General features: G+C 39.5%; 2 protein-coding genes across 2 annotated transcripts in view; both read left to right on the top strand.

Annotated features, from left to right (window-relative positions):
- The window catches only part of LOC307256613 (uromodulin-like), a gene marked incomplete at both ends in the record, with an annotated part of 32,304 nt that extends 14,859 nt beyond the window's left edge, over positions 1-17,445 (top strand). The window contains 8 exons of the mRNA XM_080035644.1: positions 11,370-11,453; positions 12,035-12,228; positions 13,397-13,554; positions 14,200-14,448; positions 15,688-15,847; positions 16,261-16,349; positions 16,724-16,796; positions 17,395-17,445. Coding sequence (XP_079891770.1) covers positions 11,370-11,453; positions 12,035-12,228; positions 13,397-13,554; positions 14,200-14,448; positions 15,688-15,847; positions 16,261-16,349; positions 16,724-16,796; positions 17,395-17,445 — 1,058 coding nt within the window. The remainder of the gene's footprint in view (positions 1-11,369; positions 11,454-12,034; positions 12,229-13,396; positions 13,555-14,199; positions 14,449-15,687; positions 15,848-16,260; positions 16,350-16,723; positions 16,797-17,394) is intronic.
- LOC307256614 (pancreatic secretory granule membrane major glycoprotein GP2-like) lies at positions 6,396-17,445 on the top strand (the record flags this gene model as incomplete). Its single annotated transcript, XM_080035645.1, has 12 exons — positions 6,396-6,447; positions 8,245-8,415; positions 10,403-10,533; positions 10,625-11,264; positions 11,370-11,453; positions 12,035-12,228; positions 13,397-13,554; positions 14,200-14,448; positions 15,688-15,847; positions 16,261-16,349; positions 16,724-16,796; positions 17,395-17,445. 12 exons carry the CDS (start codon positions 6,396-6,398, stop codon positions 17,443-17,445), a joined length of 2,052 nt encoding a protein of 683 aa, XP_079891771.1.
- Positions 17,446-23,133: the final 5,688 nt, after the last annotated feature.

The raw sequence follows: 23,133 nt of genomic DNA, 5'->3' as shown, positions 1-23,133 counted from the left end.
TATGAAGGGCGCTATACAAATAAAGATTATTATTATTATTATTATTATTATTATTATTATTATTATTATTATTATTATTATTATTATTATTATTATTATTATTTTAAATACAGAAATGTCGTCCCTCTATAAAGTATACTCATGCATATGTACTCAGTACTTGGTTTGGACCCCTTTTGCATGATTTCTTGCCTCAATTCCAATTCATTTTACATGATATTCTAATAATACGAGTATCACCTGTATCTCATTGAGACACGGGGTCTCATTTACAAGCTAGACCTGTTCACATTCCCACGTTTCCATTCACACACACGTTCACATACAGATAGCAGCAGCCACAGCGCAGGGAAGCCGACAAGCGGGAGCAATCTATAAACGTATAAACTTTGACAGCCCTAATCTATTTTTTTTAATATTATTGTATTGTCTCTTATTAAACGTTCTCTATAAATAAACTTGAAAATAAACTATTAAAACTTCTTCTGGGTTTTCAGAACTGTTCCAGGCGTCAGGCTCGTTCTGCCGGCTCCTCCGATCAGCTGGCTGTTGCTGTCGGACCAATCAGCTGTGAGTATTTTCCTTCAATAAAAACACATCTGTACATGTGAAAAATTAGAATATCGTGCAAAAGTTCATTTATTTCAGTAATTCAACTTAACAGGTGAAACTAAAATATTATATAGACACATCACATGCAAAGTGAGATATTTCAAGCCTTTATTTGTTATAATTTAATTTTTATGGCTTACAGCCCACATTCAAAATCTCAGAAAATGTTAATATTGCATAACAAAGGGATTGTTTTATACAGAAAGTTTGGCCCTATATAAAGTATAATCATTGATATGTACTCAGTACTTGGTTTGGGCCCCTTTTGAATGAATTCTTCCCTCAATTCCAATTCATTTTCCATGATATTCTAATAATATGAGTATCACCTGTATTTCATTGAAACATGGTCTTTATGTTCTGATCAATAAATGTTTCTCTGTTTGTGTCTTCAGGGTTTTGAGGAGCAGGAGACGACGTCACAGCTTTTTACTCTCGCTGATTCATTTTATTCATTAACAGAAAATCACAGCTGATCAATGTCACCAGATATAATCACTAGCTGGGTTTACGTGGACACTTAAATTCTGATTAAAAAACTTTTTTTTAAGGCCCAACCGAATAAAACCGTTCCAAACCAAAATGTTCATTCTACTCAAACATATGCCTATAAATAATAAAACACTGAGACACTGAATATTTGGAGTGGTCTCTTTTTATTTTTCCAGAAGTGTATATAATGGTGTTTGATTCACCTGTGATTGTTTTATTGTTTAGCGATGGGATGGGATGATTTGATTGGTTGTTAAATTATTGGGCCGCAACTTCCAGCTGTAGTAACTCTGCCCTTGTATGTCTGATGTATCACTGAATTGAACCTGCTTTATTTGAAACACTCTGAATTGGTTTTGTGGCGAACGTGACAGGGATCATTTATTGTAATGTTAGCCTAATCAACAGGTACAATTACAGTATCTTGTCCTCCGTAACTTGAAGGGAACCTTTTCTTTACTTTTAGGAACATGCCATTTGGATTTGGGGTTTAGCACTCCACTGAGAGTCAACCTCCCAATTGTTTCTCCCCTCCTTAAACCTGCAGTGAGTAGAATTTTGAAAAAATAAAGTTTTGGTACCCCATTTTTTTGAGTTACCCAGGGAGCGTTGCATTCTAGAACTTTCTTGAACTTTCTTGATGATGTCATATTACACAGTGCCCCTTTGAAGGGGGAGTCACTGGTTTTGATCCATAACAGTTTTTGTCAAAATCAGTGAATATCTCCTCACTGCCCGAACAACATGTGTGCTGAAAAAAAGTCTGGTGTTTATACACAGCCTAGGCTCTGTAAACAAAGGGAGACAGTTGACATCAATGCCACCCAATAGTAGGCAGTGTTTGTGACTTCCTTTGGAAAGGCATGGATGGGAATTTAACCCATGATCTTTAGTTTAAAGACCAACACCTTACCACTTGGCCACCATGCCCTGTCATTGTATTGAATACATACTTAATAAAACTAATGAATTAATGTCATTCAACTATGATTGCATCTTGATGTATTGCATGCCCCTGTAAAGCACTTTGAATGGCCTTGTGTCTGAATAGTGATAAAGAAATACACTTGCCTTGCCTTACTATGTTGGCATACAGGACACAAGGACTGCATATTACATGCAGTGTGTGTGGTTACAGTAATGTGTGTGTGCAATGTTTCTAATAATTCTCATTTTATTGTTTCATAGAGTTGAAGGACTTTCTCCAAACTCAATATGAAGACAAAGTCTGCTAAACTAATGTTTTTTTCTCTCCTCCTCTTATGTCTCTGACGCACAACTTTTAGTGTAGGCTTTGGCTTTACAGCAACAATATTAATGATTGATAGAGCTGTAGTTAAGTCTCTTTCCCAGACACCAATACTCCTCAGTACGGACACGTCTGCACCGAGGCAACAATTCAGGTAACGTATGATAGGGAAAATGTATTAACTTGTGATGGTTGATTTAATATTCTCAAAATAATGCCTTAAAAGTATTGAATTGCTAAGACAAAGTATTGAAATTTGATTTTTTTTTATTGATTGCCCTGTGTGTGTGTTAGAAACTTTCTGGACATGATTTTCAAAGCTTTTTTCCATATTTTCAGCTTTTTATTTGAAAGCAAGGCAAGTTTATTTATATAGAAATATAGTAGCAGTCGTAGTAGAACATTTATTTTCGGTCCTTGACCACAAAGACATAAAGGTGAAACTCATATTATTAGAATATCATGGAAAATGAATTGGAATTGAGGCAAGAATTCATGCAAAAGGGGCCCAAACCAAGTACTGAGTACATATGGATGATTATACTTTATAGAGGGCCGACATTTCTGTATTCAAAATCCCTTTTTTATTGATTTTACGTGATATTAAAATTTTCTGAGATTTTGCATTTTGGGGTTCTCATAAGCTGTAAGCCATAATAATCAGAATTATAACAAATAAAGGCTTGAAATATCTCACTTTGCATGTAATGAGTCTATATAATATTTTAGTTTCACCTTTTAAGTTGAATTACTGAAATAAATGAACTTTTGCACGATATTCAAATTTTTCGAGTTTCACCTGTAATACAAATCGTTTAAAAGTAACAATGGCCGGAATGGGTGTAGAAAGAAGCCAAGTCTTATTATGCCTTCCCTCTTTACATATTGTTATATTATAAATATATTATGTATCACAATAAAAAAAAAAAAAAAGCAATAGCCTGGATTTATAAAACAGAAAACAGAAAAACATCATTCAGTTAAAGACCTACTTCACCGGTTGGAATATGAAGGTGTATTGAACTCTGAGATCCTATTTAGTATAAATGTGCAAAACAAATTGAAATTGTTTCATCCTAGCCTGAGAAAAGGCAGAAAGAGTGTTTTATGGTCTCACTGTCTAACCCTACATTTTTCTTACTGTGACATCACAGTAAGAAAAATGTAGGGTTAGGATTAACAGGACAGCTGGGCCAAGGGAAGACTGAGGGAAGAAAAACCTCATTCATTATATTATAATGGTGATTTTATAATGATAGAACGCCGGTTCCGTATGGGTGAAGTATTCCTTTAAACAAAGCAAAACCATGAATGAAAAGAAAAAGTGCCATTGATTATTGAGTATAGTTTGATTAAAGTTATACATTATATACTTTCTATAAAGTTTTAGTGCACAGTATAACCAATTAAATATATATAGTGTTACTCCAGACTCCCTATAGATGTGTACATATAACACAATGTAATACAGTATGGATTTAAACAGTTATAATTTGATTATAGTGAAGTTATTATAATGAATTACACAGTTATAGTTTGATTATAGTTATACATTATTATATACTTTCTATACATTCTATTCCGTATTTCATAGTGCGCAGTATTACCATGTAACTAAACAAATGTAGCACAATTCAGACACAAGGACGTTCAGAGTGCTTTACAGGGGCATAACATACTTCATGATTAAAATACATCAAGTATAGAATAGACATTAGAAAAGCGAGAGTGGAAATAAAATATTTAAATTGAATAAAAATTACAGGTTAAAGGGGAAACAGTAAAGTCTTCAGATGTGATTTAAAAGAGCTGAGAATTGAGGTAGTTGAAGAGTAGAAATGGGGGAGAGTGGGAGGGGATGCGACAAGTGCTGCAGGCTATCGAGTTTATTAGTAGGATACAATACCTGTTGACAGTAACTGAGGGTTTACTGCTGCCCTTTGAACTTCCTCCGAACAATGGGCTAATAGACGTGGCACTATCCTGCTGCACAAAGGCCTTTGGGTGTTAATGATTTGATGAGATTAGAGAACTTTTAACAGTTTACGACTAATGTAGCGGCTTTCCAGTAAACCAATAGATGTTGCATTGTCCGTCTGTGTTTATGGCGCATCATGCCGTATATTTTTGATAGCAGGCTCAGACTTAACAATGTCCACTTGTTTTTGATGCTGGATTTATTGACTCTGTACTTGGGTTGTCAAAAAGATCGATACTCAGATACCAATCGATGTGTGTGCAGTGCTGTCTTCCCCTCCTCTCTACAGCACACAGCAACTAGACAGAAACAGTGGCAGCCGACCCTAACAACGCCATTTTATCAGTAATTAAATATATGACAGAGCAGTTGTAGCTATATTTTGCTCTACATTCTGACTACTTCAAAATAGCTTAATTTGTTTTATGTGAACACACTTGGCGTCAATTAGCAATTAGCAATTAGCAATTAGCCTAGCATCTGGTACATTACTGCCACTATGTGGTCAAAACGTGCATAACACAACAGTAAAGCAAAGAAACAAAGAACATGATACATTACTCTTAGAACTTGGGGGCATTCAACAAGCCAATCTCTGGACCCATGGTGGAGACTTCCCTCTGGTTGCTTTGAAACAGGTTTTCTCTGTGTGAAACTAGTATTACCTTTCAATATGTTGTTCAAAAGAAATTTAAAACGGACACGTCTTGGTTCTCTCTCCAACAGTGTGGTGATTAAAGATGTTCTACAAACATCAAGATTAAAGTACATCAAGTATAGAATAGACATTAGAAAAGCGAGACAAAAAAAGAGTAAAAATAAAATATTTAAATTAAATAAAAATTGCAGTTTAAAAGGGAAACAGTAAAGTCTTCAGATGTGATTTTAAAAGAGCTGAGAGTTGAGGTAGTTGAAGAGTGGAAATGGGGGAGAGCGGGAGGGGATGCGACAAGTGCTGCAGGCTATCGAGTTTATTAGTAGGATAACATACCTGTTGACAGTAACTGAGGGTTTACTGCTGCCCTTTGAACTTCCTCCGAACAATGGACCATTGTTCACCAAAACCTGGAAAAATCCTGCTGCACGCAGGCCTTTGGGTGTTAATGATTTGATTAGATTAGAGAACTTTGAACAGTTTACGACTAATGTAGCAGCTTTCCAGTAAACCAATAAATGTTGCATTGTCTGTCTGTGTTTATGGCGCTTATGCCGAATCTTTTTGATAGCAGGCTCAGACTTAACAACGTCCACTTGTTTTTGATGCTGGATTTATTGACGCTGTACTTGGGTTGTCAAAAAGACCGATACTCAGATACCAATCGATGTGTGTGCAGTGCTGTCTTCCCCTCCTCTCTACAGCACACAGCAACTAGACAGAAACAGTGGCAGCCGACCCTAACAACCCCATGTTATCACTGACGAATATATGACATTAACTTTATTTTGCTCTACATTCTGACTACTTCAAAATAGCTTGAATCTTTCTGCACTTTTTTAAAGTTTTTTTTAATGCCAACACACCTGGCGTCCCTGCTACACAGGATTAATAGCCCTGCATCTGGTACATTACTGCCACTATGTGGTCAAAACGTGCATAACATAACAGTTAAGGAAATAAACAAAGAAAATGATAAATTACTCTTAGAACTTGGGGGCATTAGTGACAATCAATGGTGGAGACTTTGACCCTCCCTCTGGTTGGTTTGAAACAGGTTTTCTCTGTGTAAAACTATTATTATTGCGTCTTTGAGTGACCTCCAAAAAAGCACTATATAAATCTTATCAATTATTATTGGGGCTATCGGTTCACATCCAGGCTTCGAAAGCATTGGCATGATAGCTTGCACCTATTTTAGTACAGTATTTTATTGAGTAATGTATTTTAATGTGTTCTATGTGTGTGTATGTTGGATGTGAGTGGACCATCTGAGTCTATAATAAAGATTATATTATTGTTATTATTACTATTCAAATATGTTGTTTTAAAGAAATTGTCATTAGTGTCTCATATGGTTCATGGTTATGTCTCCAACAGTGAGGTGATTAAAGATGTTCTCCCGGATCATGAGTGTGATGCTGCTGCTGCTCGTGGCTGCCTGTTCAGCTCAGACCAGCGGTGAGTCCACACACTGGCTCCACTCACTTTAAAGGGTTTTCAGAAACTTGTACATCTCAAAGGTTTTTTTATTAAATGTTAACATTAACAAAATTGTAGCACAGAGTACAAATTTTTTCCCTTTTTCTCCCGAACATACCCCACCCACATCCCACCCTCACACCCAACAACACAAAACACACGCCGCAAGAAACAAAAACAAACAATCAATATGAAAAAAAACAAAAAAAAAACAAAAAAAAAAAACAAAGAAATAAAATTGAATCAAATAAAAAAAGGGGGGGTAGCTACTCTTCAATTAATGTGCTTGGTTTCTTAAAATAGTCTAGGAAGGGGCGCCATATTTTATGAAATTTTGTCTCAGATCCCTGGGTAGTGCAACAAATTTTTTCCAGATTCATACATGACATAATGTCTCTAATCCAATGTGAGTGGGAAGGAGGAGCAGGATCTTTCCACTTGAGGAGGATAGTCCTGCGAGCAAGTAGTGAGGTGAAGGCCAGTACTCTCAGCTTCACTTTGGGTAAGCCCGAATTTGGTGCAATGCCAAAAATTGCAGTGAAAGGGTTTGGCTTAATTTGATGCTGAAGTACTTCAGAAATCGTTTGAAAAACTGATGTCCAGAACTCAGTCAAGGTGGGACACAACCAGTACATGTGAAAGAGTGATGCCGGTGCGCTCTTACAGCTATCACAGGTCGGGTCTACATCGGGGAACATACGAGCTAATTTGGTTTTAGATATGTGGATACGATGTACTACTTTAAATTGCACAAGAGCATGTCGGGCGCACATGGAGGTAGAGTGTATCCGATCCAGGACTGAATCCCACATGTGATCTGTGAAGGCAGAACCTAGGTCCTGCTCCCACAGGGTTCGTATAGCTGCTAATGAGGGGCTATGCAACTTCGAAATAAGGTTGAAAAACACAGAAATTGAGCCTTTTAATGTGGGGTTTACAGAAAGAAACAAATCAACATGATTGGCTGGCGGTTTATAAGGGAATTGGGGAATTAACTTCTGCGTAAAATGCCTGATTTGCAGAAATCGGAAAAAATGTGTCTTTTCGATACCAAAATGTTTTGTCAATTGGGAAAAACTAGCAAATAGATCATTAATAAATAAATCACCGATGCATTTTAAGCCTTTTTTATGCCAGATCTTGAATGCACCATCCACCTTCGAGGGAGTAAATAAATGATTAGCTGCAATTGGGCTGAAAAGTGAAAAATTCTGCATTCCAAAATTCTTCCTAAATTGGGTCCAGATTCGAAGGGAGTGCTTAATCACAGGGTTACTGTTGGGAATAGCCGAAGAGAGTGGAAGTGCGGCGCTTAAGAGGGCAGATAGAGACAATGGGCTAACAGCGCTGGACTCCATTGTTACCCATACTGGGGCTGAGTCGTCAAGGTGAAAATGCACCCAATACACTAAAGAACGGATATTAGCAGCCCAGTAATAGTATTGGAAATTAGGGAGGGCCATTCCGCCTGTTTGTTTTGGTCTTTGAAGAAATGCTTTCCTTAACCGAGGGTGTTTGTGTTTGTACATCTCAAAATATCATATTCCTCTTTTTTTAATGGTCTTATGCAACATTGTAATGTTTTGGATTTCCATTTTTGCTGTACCTTCAGAATCTCTGCGGGATTTTTCTAGTTTATTTCTGTTATTTCTAATGTGTCTGTGCTTAGGTCTTAGGTAGACGTCTGTCTGTCTTCTTACTGAAAATAGGCTATGCATTATTTTTCCTTAAGCTCTTTGTAACAGTGTAATTAATTGTAATTGTAATCCTTTGCAGTTAAAGTGGGTTTGTCCTCGGGCTCCATAGCAACCGGCTGTGAAGCTTGTCACCACCGGGCTCGATGCGTCCATGACAACAGTGTTGAGACTATGGTTGTGTCCTGTCGCTGTGACGATGGTTGGGTGGGAGACGGCTTCACCTGCTACAACCAAACCTCCTGTAACCAAGGTAACCAAGGTACCCACAGGGACCGAAAAGCATTTGAAAAGCATTGGATTTAATACTCTCAAAATAAGGCCTCGAATTTCACCAGCAAAGTCTTGAACTTCCTTTACAAAGGTCTTACAAATTTGCCCTGTAACATATTCAAAGAGTAGTCGTTATGTGACATTCAAGCACTTTTTGATTTTGTTATTAATAGAATATAAACACAATTCATAAAGCTTTTTTAGCAGGAGTTATAGCGTCCCCATCAGGGCTGTACAGTGCGACAGTTTTGATCGCATTTGCTACTGAAATTGATCACGTGCGATGATGAATACAACTCCAATCGCACTCGTGCTAGTGTTGCCACCCGTCCCGTTTTTCCCAGAATTGTTCTCTTTTTTTCACCAGCTGTGACCCGTTTTTTGGGGAAAATGCCAAAACCTCATTTGATTTCCTTCCTTCGTTCAGTAGTTAAGGCCGTCTCACACGGGCCGAGGAGTTTGTTGCGCCCGCTATTGCATCGGAGAGGCGGGCGGGCAGGGGCGGTCTTAACGATCTCGGGGCCCGTTTCAAGACCCTGTGTGGGGCCCCACACTTTTTTTTTTTTTTAAGAAATAATGCTTGTGCATGCTGCCCGCGAAAATAAAAAAGATTGTGGAAACCAGTTGGTTCATAGACGGATTATGAGATAATGGGCCCAGACTCTTTGTACCGTTTTAAAGTTAAATGCATCAGAGCAGAGGAACATTTTAATCAAATCTTGAGCTGCAGAAGGAACATTATTTTTCTTAAACAGGCACTCTTTACTCTGCAACTGTGAAAACAGTACAGTAGATTGGTCTGCAGACTCATGTTATATGATGGAGGGGCCCATTGCAACATATACAGGGTGGAAAGCTACTTTTCATGAACAGTATAGAATTTACACATAGCAAGCTTATTCCTGTTTGTGTGTGGGGGGCTTAGCTGTCCCTCATGAAGCCCCTTAGACAGAGCTAATAATGCTTTTGTTTTGCACTTGCTTTTCTATTTGTCACCTAGTTGGGGCCATGATGATTTATTTCCTTATATTTAGGCTATTCCTTGTTGGACCCTGTTATTGACATGAGTGACTGAGCTCTTTGACAATGCAACATTTAAAGTTACTATCAGTATTTCTGGCTTAGGCCCCCCCCCCCCCCCCGAGCCCTTGGGCCCCTGGGCATGGTTGCATGCAATATTATTCTCAAAGTGCACCAGATTGATGAATTTTACTTTAAAAGGTTGCATTTTTTTCTTCCGGGGCCCCCCTACAAGGTCCAGGGTCCCCACCCACCTCAGTCTCCCTATTTAGCCTATACTGTAAAAAGCACTGTAGGTGTGTATGGTTATTATAGGTCATTACACTGGTCAGTCTGAACTGGTAGCCTAATAATGGCCGAGCCCTCCGCCCCAAACATTCAAGTGTCCCTTTTTTTCCTAAATCCAAGGTGGCAACCCTAACTAGTGCGACAGCCTGCCAAATTGCAATTGGCAGGTTAGATTATTTTGTCTAAATTGCAATCAGTGCACCCCTATTAATTTTTCTACAATTATTACTGCACACACTAGGAAATAATATTAATTGAGAATCTCAAATGAGACCAAGATGACATGCTCAAAGGTAATTAGAGCGAAATGCAAGGGTTAAGGTTATGCAAGTTTTCGATCATACTTTGTGTGCTACCAAATTTATTTTTGTGCTACTGATTTTTTTTGCTTGCTAGCACCAGTGCTACCACTTTAAAAAATAAGCGTACAGCCCTGGTCCCCATAGAGGCTCAGGCCTCGCAACAGACCCGGGTTTGAAGTCAAAAATGCCCCAAAAATTATATTTAAAAATTAGAAATAATATTTGGCAATACTGTTTGCAATAATAGTCATGCCAATAAAGCTCATTGAAATGAATTGAATTAATAATAATTTAAAAAATGAATTAAAAATATTTTAAAAAGTCTCAAATTGAGCTTGGTTTCCCTGTGTGACGCAGGCTGCTGTAGCCATGGCTACCGCTGGTCGGCTCTGCAGGGCTGTGTGGACATCGACGAGTGTTCGCTGCCTCAGACTCCATGTGGGCCCGGGGAACGCTGCCAGAACACCGAAGGCTCCTTCTCCTGCCTGGTAATAATATTATTATTATAATAACATTTATTTAACCAATAGATCTATGCTGGTGACCCCTGATTTATAACAGCACTTCTTTTCCATGTAGGTTGATTTACCACAGCGCACCGCAGCCCAAGCCGGCTCTGTGGCGTTCTCCTGCGGTGGCAGACAGTGCCCTTCTGGTCAGGACTGCCTCCTGGTGGACGGCACATCTCGCTGCATGGACCCGTGTGATCACTACACGCCGCTTGACGACGCCTGGAGAGCCACGGACAACAGGGACACGGGCAGGCCGCCTTATCACTGCGACCAATACTCAGTCTACGGGGTCACACCCTATGACTGGCAGGGCTGGTACCGTCTGTTCCTCGGTAACAGCAGTGTTCAGATGCCAGAGAAATGCATTCAGAAAGACATGTGTGGAACTAATGTTCCACTGTGGCTGCAGACGCCCCACCCGCGGCTCTCTGCAGGCATCATACAGGCCGAGGTTTGTGGCAGCTTTAGGGGAGGCTGCTGCCAGTTCAAGTCCAACCCAATCCATGTGAAAGCCTGCGCGGGAAACTACTACGTCTACAAGTTCATAAAGCCCAGTAGATGCGCTCTAGCATACTGTGCAGGTAAGCAACAAGTTCCTTCTCTGCAGTCACACTGTGGTATCAACGTTGAGCCAAATGCTAAGATCAAGATCCAGAGGCTTCAGCTGCTGAAGCACAAAGTTATAAGTCTAGTTCTTCAGACTGACAGTGAATGGAATCCTTATCAGGAGATGATCGTGTCTCAATGATAATTCAGACCTTTGGTATCATCAGATTCTCTAGTGGACTAATTTGTTTTGTGCTCCTCATCAGATGTCAACACAAAAATACCTGTGTGTAACACCTGCACTGCAGCTGAGACCTGTGTGAGCAATGGCACCGTCTGGAGGTGTGAAGGTCAGTCTGAGTGAAACATCCACCATTCCACATGATGTACCTTGATGGTTTTGACACAGTTTGGTGTGTATCTAATTTACTATTTCAAATTTTTTTTTCTTTCCTGGTAGAAACTTCAACACGACACTAATTCACCAACAGGACAGATTGTTACGTGCTGATTTGTGTGGTGTAAAATCAGTCTGACTTTATTACTGTGACTGTGGCTCAGGTGGTTAAGCGGGTTGGCCAACGATCCAAGGGTTGGCGGATCAATCCCCGCCCGGCCACCTGTGTCATGGTTGTTGTGTCCTTGGGCAAGACACTTCACCCACCTTGCCTTGTGTGAATGTGTATGATTGCTGTATGTTTGAGGTGGTGGTCGGAGGGGCCGTTGGCGCTGAATGGCAGCCACGCTTCCGTCAGTCTGCCCCAGGGCAGCTGTGGCTACTCTCGTAGTTTACCACCACCGGTATGACTGTGTGTGAACGAATTGAACCAGGAACCCTGTAAAGCGTCTTTGAGTGCCTAGGCAATAAAGCGCTATATAAAACCTATCAATTATTATTATTATTATTAACCACAATGCCTTGTTCCCACAGTAGACAAACAGTCAGAGTTGGTGTGTGGACGGGAGCAGATGCGTCTGACGGTCCCAAAGTTGATCCTGGAGGAACAAGGCCTGAATGGTTCCTCTGCTCACCTGGTCGACCCGCGCTGCCACCAGCAGGTGGACGGCCAGGAGACCTTCTCTTACCTGGTGGAACGCAGGGAGGTCTGTGGAAACGTGGTGAAGGTCAGTGAAAATCAAGAAAGATTCAAGGCACTTGTCCTTAGAGTAACAGGTCAAATTCCTGTATCACATCCAGACCCGCAGAAATGTCTGCGCCCTGTTTATTCCTATCTATGTGTGCATTCCTAGGTTAACACACATGTATTTAGAGAGATACTAATTTGGGGAAGGGGGCTATATGATGGACGGACACACACACCCTCTTTCCTCAAGTAACTTGTAGAGGGTGTTGTGAGAATCCCAACAGGTCTACCAAGTCCAATCCAGGTTATATCTGGGTGGTAAACCACTAGGGGGCAAAATAACTAGACATAAAACTGGCTCACACATATGGCGCTTTTCCACTACATGGTACTGTGTCTACTCTACTGGTGGGCAGCTAGCTGATCCTTCAAGACAGGATGCAATGTTTGGAATGCGTCCTAGATGTCTCTGTCTCCACACTTCACATGGAGCAGCTCAGCCCACAGCAGCCCTCTCCTCACGATGAATCTGAGAAGAGCAATTAAAAGATAGTTGGTTTCCAGGCTGGTGAGGACATGCTCGTGAGACACTTGAACACTAGGCCCCATCTCTTCTCACAGCGTTGGCCGAACTTGACAATGAATTGGCCAAAACTGTCTACACCTGTGAGAAAGAAAGGGGGCTTTAATATTTGCAAGGCCTCTTGCTAAGAATGCTTCCTGGAGTTCTATGCCGGTCTCTTCACAGAAAACTGAGGAGGGACTTGAACACAAACTCCTGCTTTCTCAGCTCATACTTCTGAAATATTATCTAATGATAGTGAACTGTAATAATTTCAATATGTCTCAAGCGCCATCATCAGGTCAACATGTTAATGAGCAAACAAGATCTAAAAACAATCATTAGCCTTAGCAAATGTCAATGTCAAACCGTAGTGGTAAGAGGATAATTTAGAGTCTCAGTCCTCTTCACAGCAGACCCGGGTTAGAATCCGGGCCTTGGTCGTTCTCTGCATGTCATTACCCTCTCTGTCTGTCTGTCTGTCTGTCTGTCTGTCTGTCCTCTTCACAGCAGACCAGGGTTAAAATCCAGCCCGGGTCGTTCTCTGCATGTCATTCCCCTCTCTGATGCATTTAATCTCTGTCTCTCCACACTGTCTAATAAAGCATGTGCAAAACCGACCAAAAATTTATCGTTTTCATTTCAGAACAACGGGACCCACGTCAGTTACTCCAACATTGTGTTCGTGTACCCCTCCGATAAATCCGACGCATCGATCTCTGTCCCGAGGAGTTTCCCGTTCTCCTGCAACTTCCCGCTCGATGACATCACCAGCCTGGACACCGCCATCGGATACCAGCCGCTGTGAGTTCACCACATTCATCACAATTGAATTGAATTGACTTGAATTTTTTTTTATTTTGAACAAGTAAAAAAAAAAAGCAATAATAAATAATAAAATATATTAATCAAGTGGACAGTTACAATAAAGTAATATTTACACACAATGAAAACCACAAATTAAAATAAACTGTCTTACACTTTGCTTTACCTGTTCGAAAAGGGGTTAGAAGAAGAAAACTTAATGATGTCCAAGCCTCATCCCTGATCTAGCCTCCAGTCAGACCGGACCCTCCCCACTTTCTGTCTGTTAGTGGAAGGCAGCCCCTGATTGGTTCATGTAGTCATCAATCTAGCCTCCAGTCAGACCGGACCCTCCCCACTTTCTGTCTGTTAGTGGAAGGCAGCCCCTGATTGGTTCATGAAGTCATCAATCTAGCCTAAAAAAAGTTCCAAATATGCTTCCTTAAGGAGTTTTTGCTTTTTTCGGTTGGTTCTAGTGGAATGGTGTGTCTGTGTGTATGTGTGTGTATGTGTGTGTGTGTGTGTGTGTCTGTGTGTGTGTGTGTGTGTGTGTCTGTGTGTGTGTGTGTGTGTGTGTGTGTGTGTGTGTGTGTGTGTGTTTGTTCTTACCTTCTCATTACAGTTTTGTTTGTTGTCTCTTTGCAGGGCCAGTGGGGAGGGTGTGGTGAGTTCAGGCGATCCCACCAGAGCCTCCATGACTCTGTACACGAGGCCAGACTTCAGCGAGGCGTTCCCGGCCGGCCCCGTCCGCCTGCCGCTTGGCTCCGCTCTGCACGTCGGCGTATCCGTGAACAACACAGAATACGATGGCTTCGGGCTGCTGCTGGAAACCTGCTACCTCACAAACTCTCCCAACGCCAGCGACCCCGGCAAACACTTCCTCATCGAGAACAGGTGACCAACACAAACTGCTATCTCTGGTAACGGCATGTTGCTAGCTCCGGTGGGCCCTTTGTTTTCATGTCCTAAGCTCTGTAAACGGCATGTTGCTAGCTACGGTCGGCCCTTTGTTTAACTAGTTTAACTACTTTAGTCACATCGATATTGAGCTGCAAAAATCCATCAATCACAAAAATGATTTGGTTTTCAAAGTCATGTTTCCAATCACAATGAACTGAATCGGTTTCTGTTTTGGAGTGTTGGTTGGAAAACATGTTTAAGGATCCGGGACTTATTTTTAGAGACTTTTTACCAAATGACTTTATTGAGTGTAGTGTCACAGTAAAAGACATCACAGTAATATTTACAAATTTTTTAACTCTATATTTCTCTTTCTGTGATGTCACGAGAAAGAGAAATATAGGGTTAAAAAAAACACTCTTTCTGCCTTTTCTCAGGCTAGGATGAACCGATTTAATTTTTTTTTGCACATTTATACTACATAGGATCTCAGAATTCAATACACCTTCATATTCATTTCACTCATTTAAGTAATGAGCAGACTGCAGTTCTTCTAACGTCCACTAGATGTTGCTGTTATCAAACTGACTGTGTTGAAGTGAATGTAAAAACTTCTCCACTAATAGTCACTATTGGATTTCACATAATAATCCTTCTAGCGAGTTAGAGCTCCGGATTTTTAAAGTAAAAGTTCCATGCCGTAGCATGGAATCGACATGGGGGTTGGACCAAATCTGCCGGGGGAAGCCCCAAAATGTTTTGATGTGTATAATAAATACGACTTTGGGGCTAGGTAACAACATAATTCCTTTCTGCCCCCCACTTTTGGACACCAGACATCCTTAAGTCTGATTCCCTTTCCCATCTCAAAATTCATCTTTTTAAACTGGCATACTCCCTCTAATTGTTGTCCATCACCCACTTCATCCCACTGATTTTTCTTTTTCCTTTATAATTGTTGTTGTTCTTTTTAACTGCCTTGTACGGTGACCTTAGGTGCTCTGAAAAGCGCCTATAAATATTTTTTTTATTATTATTATTATTATAAGTTTTATTATTATTATTATTATTATTATTATTATTATTATTATTATTATTATTATTATTATTATTATTATTATTTTTATTATTATTATTATTATTATTATTATTATTAGAATAATTATAAATACGACCCTTGGAGCTAGATAACAACAGAATCTGAGCTGCTGTGTGATTGTCCCCTCCCTCCAGGTGTGCCGTTGACCGTCGTCATGTGAAGGTGATAGAGAGCGGTGCTTCTCTGCGAGCTCGTTTCTCTGCTCTGCTGTTCCTGTACCACGGGACCTATGAGGACGTTTACCTGCACTGCAGCATCAGCATGTGTGACCGCAGCAGCGCCCCCTGCAGCCCCGTGAGTGCAAATCAAATCAAATCAGTTTTATTTGTATAGCTCAATATCACAAATAGACATTTGCCTCAGTGGGCTTTACATTCCATACAGTACGACACCCTGCCCTTAGACCCTTAGCTCGGCTGAGAAAAAACTCCAAGTAAAAAAAATTGAGAAATCTCAGGGAGAGTAGACAAAGTAAGGGATCCCTCTCCCAGGACGGACATGCCGCAATAGATGTCATAAGTAGAGAAAAATCACAAAGGAATTTGATCATTGACCAGATGTTTACATGGTAATACTAAAGTAAAGTGAGAATAGTGTGGATGCAGGAGGACTTCAGATGATGGGGGAGGGGCGGATCCACACCGTCTCGTCTCCACACCGTCTCGTCTCCACACCGTCTCGTCTCCACACCGTCTCGTCTCCACCAGGGAAAACTGGAAGAGGACAAACAGTCAACCAATGAGCGAAGCAAAAATGAACTTAAAGTGCACCTGTCTAAGCAATGGGCCGATAAACGGTTTATAGTTATACCGGTCATATGCAGTTATAATATAAAGTAACAAAATAAAATAATAGTAATAGGTTATATGCAGTTTGAAACAATCAAGTTTTCAAAACCATTATTATTTTACGTATTAGCACCCCCTGCAGCCCTGTGAATGCACTTGTCCTCCTGTCCTCATGTTTATTTATACATCTCATTGAGACACAGGGTCTCATTTACAAGTCACAGCGCAGGGTGAAAGCTGACTGGCGGGAGCAATCTATAAACGTATAAACTTTGACAGCCCTAATCTATTTTTTTTTCATTATTATTGTAATGTCTCTTAATAAACGTTCTCTATAAATAAACTTGAAAATAAATTATAAAAACTTCTTCTGGGTTTTTAGAACTGTTCCAGGCGTCAGGCTCGGTCTGCAGCCTCCTCCGATCAGCTGGCTGTTGCTGTCGGACCAATCAGCTGTGAGTATTTCCCATTGATAAAAACAAATCTGTTTTTCATTGAAACAAGGGCTGTGTTCGGAAAGCCATACTAACGTCCTACATCCTACATACTCAACATCTATATACTATATACTGTCTACTCAAAAATCGATTGTGTATGAGAGGTGCGTCGAAACATTCACACTGAAGTATACTCAAGCAATAAAGAATTTCTTCTTCTTCTTATAAGATTCCGGCCGTTTAGACGCTGTTTGGCGTATTGCCGCCCTCCACAGGTTAGAATAGAACTAGATTTTTACATACAGTCCTGTGTTGTGCAGGAAATGCAGAATTTGTAAATAAAGAATTTAAAAAAAACCTTCCTTGTCGTTTGAAAAGACGCGATGCATTGTGGGGCGGTTGAGTAGGAAAAGTATCCAATCGATCCATACCCAAAATCTTCCTGGAAGTTAGTACTCATCCGGGAATTTCTCGCATACCCAAACTCGCATACCCAACCGTCACATACTCAAATTGAAGTCAAAATTAGTATGAGTAGGGCGTTAGTATGGCTTTCCGAACACAGCCCTGGTCTTAATGTTCTGATCAATAAATGTTTCTCTGTTTGTGTCTTCAGGGTTTTGAGGAGCAGAAGACGGACGACGTCGCAGCTTTTTACTCTCACTGATTCATTTTATTCATTAACATAAAATCACAGCTGATCAATGTCACCAGCTACATTCACTAGCTGGGTTTACGTGGACACTTATATTCAGATTAAAAACGTTTTTTTAAGGCCCAACCGAATAAAACTGTTCCATAGAAAGTCCTTATTCTCAATAAACAGGAAGAACAGAATGACATTTAATTTGGTTGCAGAGCGGTGATTTGAAGCTTTTCATAAACCGATCAAAAAAAAAATTAAAATGTAATTCAAGCCAAATACTCTGTGGTCATTTGTTCACTAACTTGACGTACCCCGTGTGATGACGTGTACTGAAAAATATGGCTATAACATTTAATTCAAACTCTTGAGATATTTTAGTGTCATTGGACAGATTAAAGCTGGGGTGGAGAATTTGGGGAGAAAATGGCAGTTGGGATAGAGATTTGAATCCAAATACCTCAACCGCTCCACTTGTTCTCTTTGGTCCCTCCCCTATGGTCCCTCCCTGACACGCTCTACACCAACAAAGTCGTGCCAAAGTGAATGGACACTCCCAACAGCCAATAAGAACAGAGAATTTTTTTTTATTTTATTTTTTTTTATCGGGGCCTCGCTTTGATTGGTCAGAGTGTACCGCTCATGTTAATTTTGACCAATCAGAAATCACATACCCCAGCTTTAACGGACGAAAGTCAGGAACAGCTAACTTTTTAAACAAGTACATGAAAAAATAATAATAATTGCAACAGTCCGCTCTCAAATAAGCAAACGATGGCAGAACCACTTTGCACGTATCACATTGATAACATTTTACGTATGATCCAGTGATTGTATTCTTTCAAAGGTTTTTTTATTAAATGTTAGTAACAACGGAATTGTAGCACAGCGAGTACAAATTTTTTCCCCTTTTTTTCCCGAACATACCCCACCCACATCCCACCCTCACACCCAACAACACAAAACACACACCACAAGAAACAAAAACAAACAATCAATATGAAAAAAAAACAAACAAACAAAAAAAAACACATAAAGAAATAAAATTAAATCAAATAAAAGAGGGGAGGGGGTAGCTACTCTTCTATAGTTATTGTTGTTTTTTTTAAATAATTTAGGAAGGGGCGCCAAATTCTGTCAAATGTATTCTCGGATTCCAGTGATTGTATTGAACGTCCATGTAAACAGTAAATTCAGAATCTGCAAACTGAAAAAATTCATTTGGTTTGAAGAAATATTATCCATGTTACCTAATCAATCAATCCTTATAAACAGTGTGTATTCCTCTGTGATTTTCTATTATTATTCACTCACTCACTCACTCACTCACTCACTCACTCACTCACTCACTCACTCACTCTCTCACACACACACACACACACACACACACACACACACACACACACACACACACACACACTAATCAATAAACCCTTATAAACAGTGTGAAATCAACACATCTTGAAGCTGATTATTTTATTTATTTTTGTGATGATTAAACAAAAATAAAATATATATATTACATATTTCATTGAGTCTGTTTTCTACCCGAGTCAAAACTTTTCACTTTCCTATTATGTATGTATGTGTTATGTATGTATTATTATTTTTATTAACCTGGAGGCATTTATTGTGTGCTCAAAATTCAATTTGTTCCAAAGACATGTTTGCATGTGTTTGTGTGTGTGTGTGTGTGTGTGTGTGTGTGTGTGTGTGTGTGTGTGTGTGTGTGTTTAAGTGTTCCCATTCATCATAAACACTTAAAGTTTACACTCTGACAATAATAATCCGACATTTGGAATTCCCGTGTATGGTCTTCCCAAATGTGAAAGGCTGCTCTCCCTTATTATATTATATCTCGTCTCGTTAAAGGGGCACTGTGTAATATTTTAAGTAATTTATTAGCTAAAATCAATATCCTCATTCATAAATATGTCCTCATTGGTGTAAAATCACCTCTGCCAATAATCTGAATAATCCTTCTGAGCGGAGAATTACAAATATTAATATTGCATTTTGTACATTGAGCAGGTAAGTCTTATGGAGGCATCCATGTTTTTGGAATGTCATCAGGTGCATTGTTTAGAATTTAGAATTGTTCTTGTCCTTGAAGGCCACTGTAGCTTCTGTTATTATTCTAAAGGGTTGGGGTTACCCAGGGAGTGTTGCATTCTAGAACTTTGTAGAACTTTCTTGATGATGTCATATTACACACTGCACCTTTAAGCATCGTTGAGTAGAATTTGACATGTTTTAGTTGAGCTAAGTGGTCGCAACCTTTTCCACCTCTTTCGTGGGTAACAGTAACTGCCCAGACGTTGGTATTAGCTGCAACTTCAGGTACTAAAAAAGACAAAAAGGGTCTAGCTCAAGATCACACTCGGCTAGTTAAACCTGCAGTGTGTAGAATTTTGGGTTTTATTTCCTAGCAGATTTTGTAGAAAGTAATTATAATATCCATAAGTACATTTAATTTAGTGCATAATAGCTGAATTTTTTTTTTTAATTATTATTTTTTCCCTTAGAAAGGGTCTCATATATGTCCATATTTCTGCATATTTTGGACCAACGCCTAGTGCCGCCATCTTGAAAGTGTCATAGTTGGAATGTCATCAGGTGCATTGTTTAAAATTTAGAATTGTTCTTGTCCTTGAAGGCCACTGTAGCTTCTGTTATTATTCGAAAGGGTTGGGGTTACCCAGGGAGTGTTGTATTCTAGAACTTTGTTGAGCTTTCTTGATGATGTCATATTACACACTGCACCTTTAAGTCTTTTTTTGATGCCTGTTCGTTGAACTATGAAGTGGCAATGTTCCTCTCTCAGTCTTGGGTTTGTGGATAAACAGTGACCAGACTTTGGTGGTTCTGGGTTCATGTCTAGGAAATGTAAAAGGTCAAAGGTTCACCAGTGTTTTTACGCACCAAATCTCTGGAACAAACTCCCAGAGAACTTGAGGTCTGCTGCAACTCTCAGCTCTTTTAAATCAAGTCTGAAGCCTTTTCTGTTTCCATTTTAACCTGTCATTTTTATTTTATATACATGTTATTCATTCGCTTTTAAATGTTTTATTCATTCGCTTTTCTGATGTGTGCTGTGTATTTTAATCTTGCCCCTGTAAAGCACTTTGAGTGGCCTTGTGTCTGAATTGTGCTATATAAATAAACCTGCCTTGCCTTGCCTTGCCAGTGTTCCCAAACGGACAAAATCTGACATTTGGGACATCATCAGAATCCATACTATATGTTTTTTGGTTCATATTTCCATAACAAATGGTCCCAGAGACTGTATATTGGACCACCAAATGGACACAGTACTTTTTTCCAGTACTAATGGTTGACAGTAAAAGTTCTTAAACAGTAAATGTATTTCGCTCTAACCATTACACCACAAGCGCCCCCATGAAGAAGTTAGTTCTTTATATTTTTATTTGAAAACAATTAAAAATCAACAGATATCTTGGTTAGCAGATTTTTTATTCCCTAATATCATTATCAGCATCGGCCCAAAAAACAAAATCCATATTGGTTGAAACCAGCTTTGCTCATCACAGACAACTTATTCAGTCTTTAAACCTGCAGTGTGTAATATGACATCATCAATAAAGTTCTACAAAGTTCTAGAATGCAACACTCCCTGGGTAACCTCACCCCTTTTGAATAATAACAGAAGCTACAGTGGCCTTCAAGGACAAGAACAATTCTAAATGTTAAACAATGCACCTGATGACATTCCAAAAACATGGATGCCTCCATAACACCTACCTGCTCAATGTACAAAATGTAATATTAATACTTGTAATTCTCCGCTCAGGAGGATAATTCAGATTATTGGCAGAGGTGATTTTACACCAATGAGGACATATTTATGAATGAGGATATTAATTTAAGTTAATACATTACTTAAAATGTTACACACTGCCCCTTTAAAGGTGGAGTCAGTGGTTTTAACAGTTTTTTGTCATAATCAATGAATGTCTCCTCACCGCCGAACAACATGTGTGCTGAAAAAAAGTCTGGTGTTTATACACAGCCTAGGCTCTGTAAACGAAGGGAGATAGTTGACATCATTGCCACACAATAGTAGGCAGTGTTTGTGACTTCACTGGCAACTGCTTATTCCATCTCAGGTTAAAGGCCGACTTCACCGGTTGGAATATGAAGGTGTATTGAACTGGGAGATCATATTTAGTGTAAATGTGCAAAAAATAAATAAATCGGATCATCCTAGCCTGAGAAAATGTTATGGTCTCACTGTCTAACCCTACAGTTTCCTTCTTGTGACATCACAGTAAGGGTTAGAATTAACAGGACAGCTGGGCCAAGGGAAGACTGAGGGAAGAAAAACCTCATTCATTATATTATTATAGTGATTTCATAATAATAGAACACTGATTCCGTATGGGTGAAGTATTCCTTTAAGTGAGTTGGTCTTCTCATATAAAGCTTCCTTTCAGATTTGTATTTTGCATATTTTCTCTCTCTCTCTCACACAATCAATTCAATGACTAATTCAAACTGTTCCATCAAAGGCATGGATGGGAATTGAACCCATGATCTTTGGTTTACGAGACCAACGCCTTACCACTTGGCCACCACGCCTTGTCATGATGATGAACACATATTTAATAAAACAAATTTAATAAAACAAATTAATTAATGTCATTCAACTATGATTGCATCTTGATGTATGTTATGTAAGGGTTAATGCCCGACGAGGTGTCCAGGTATCAGGAGTTAATGGACATCGTGGAGGCGAGAACTGTTGCCTTCACGAAGTCCATTTACCCCTGATACCTGGACACCTCGAAGGGCATTAACCCGCTTATACCATAGTCACCTACTAATAAAAATAATAATTAGACCAATCAGTTATATTTTCATGCCTTTTTGCGATCAAATTAGATTTTTTTTTAACGAAACTAGATTTGTTTCGAACGAATAACAACTTGTTTCCACAGCAACGCCCGAGACCCCGTATAATAACTGGAATACCCATTGCAAACCCATAAGGTTCTTATGTAATGGAAACGTAGTTCAGTACTCCAGTCAATAGGAACAACCAAGGATACGACCTGGCAACGACATAATTTGGCTTTAACGGTGCGTTCAAATTGTACTGGGAAGTCGGACCGGGGATAATACGAGCAACGGGAGACTGCGGCAGCTGTTAGCCACAGACCTACTGTTATGCTAGCAATATACAAAGTCAAAAAACATTGCGCACGCTGTACAAACAGTAAATGTAATCACCCAACATGTTTAACAACAGTTCCACCGAGCTAACAAAGCATTTCCCCCAAAATAAATAACGCATTTCACGGAGAATGTGACTGGCGAACATGTGTATTACGGGCTACAGCCTGAAGTTACGTGAGGCAGTGACTGACTGACAGCAGTAGCCTATGTCCAGATAGACAGTGAAGCCGGTCTTTGGTGGCTAAACACATGTAAACTCAGTTACAAACCTTTTGTCAAATTAAACAGGGGTCTTACTCACCTTTTTAACGAGATAACCATTGACGTTTAACCAGAGGACATTAAAGGCCTACTTCACCGGTGGGAATATGAAGGTGTATTGAATTCTGAGATCCTATGTAGTATAAATGTGCAAAAAAAAAAAAAATCGGTTCATCCTAGCCTGAGAAAAGGCAGAAAGAGTGTTTTTTTTAACCCTATATTAATCTTACTGTGACATCACAGTAAGATAAATAT

This window comes from Ammodytes marinus, assembly GCF_949987685.1.
Source record: "Ammodytes marinus genome assembly, chromosome: 10".
Lineage (NCBI taxonomy): Eukaryota > Metazoa > Chordata > Actinopteri > Uranoscopiformes > Ammodytidae > Ammodytes > Ammodytes marinus.
This window is presented reverse-complemented; position numbering and strand designations above follow the sequence as displayed.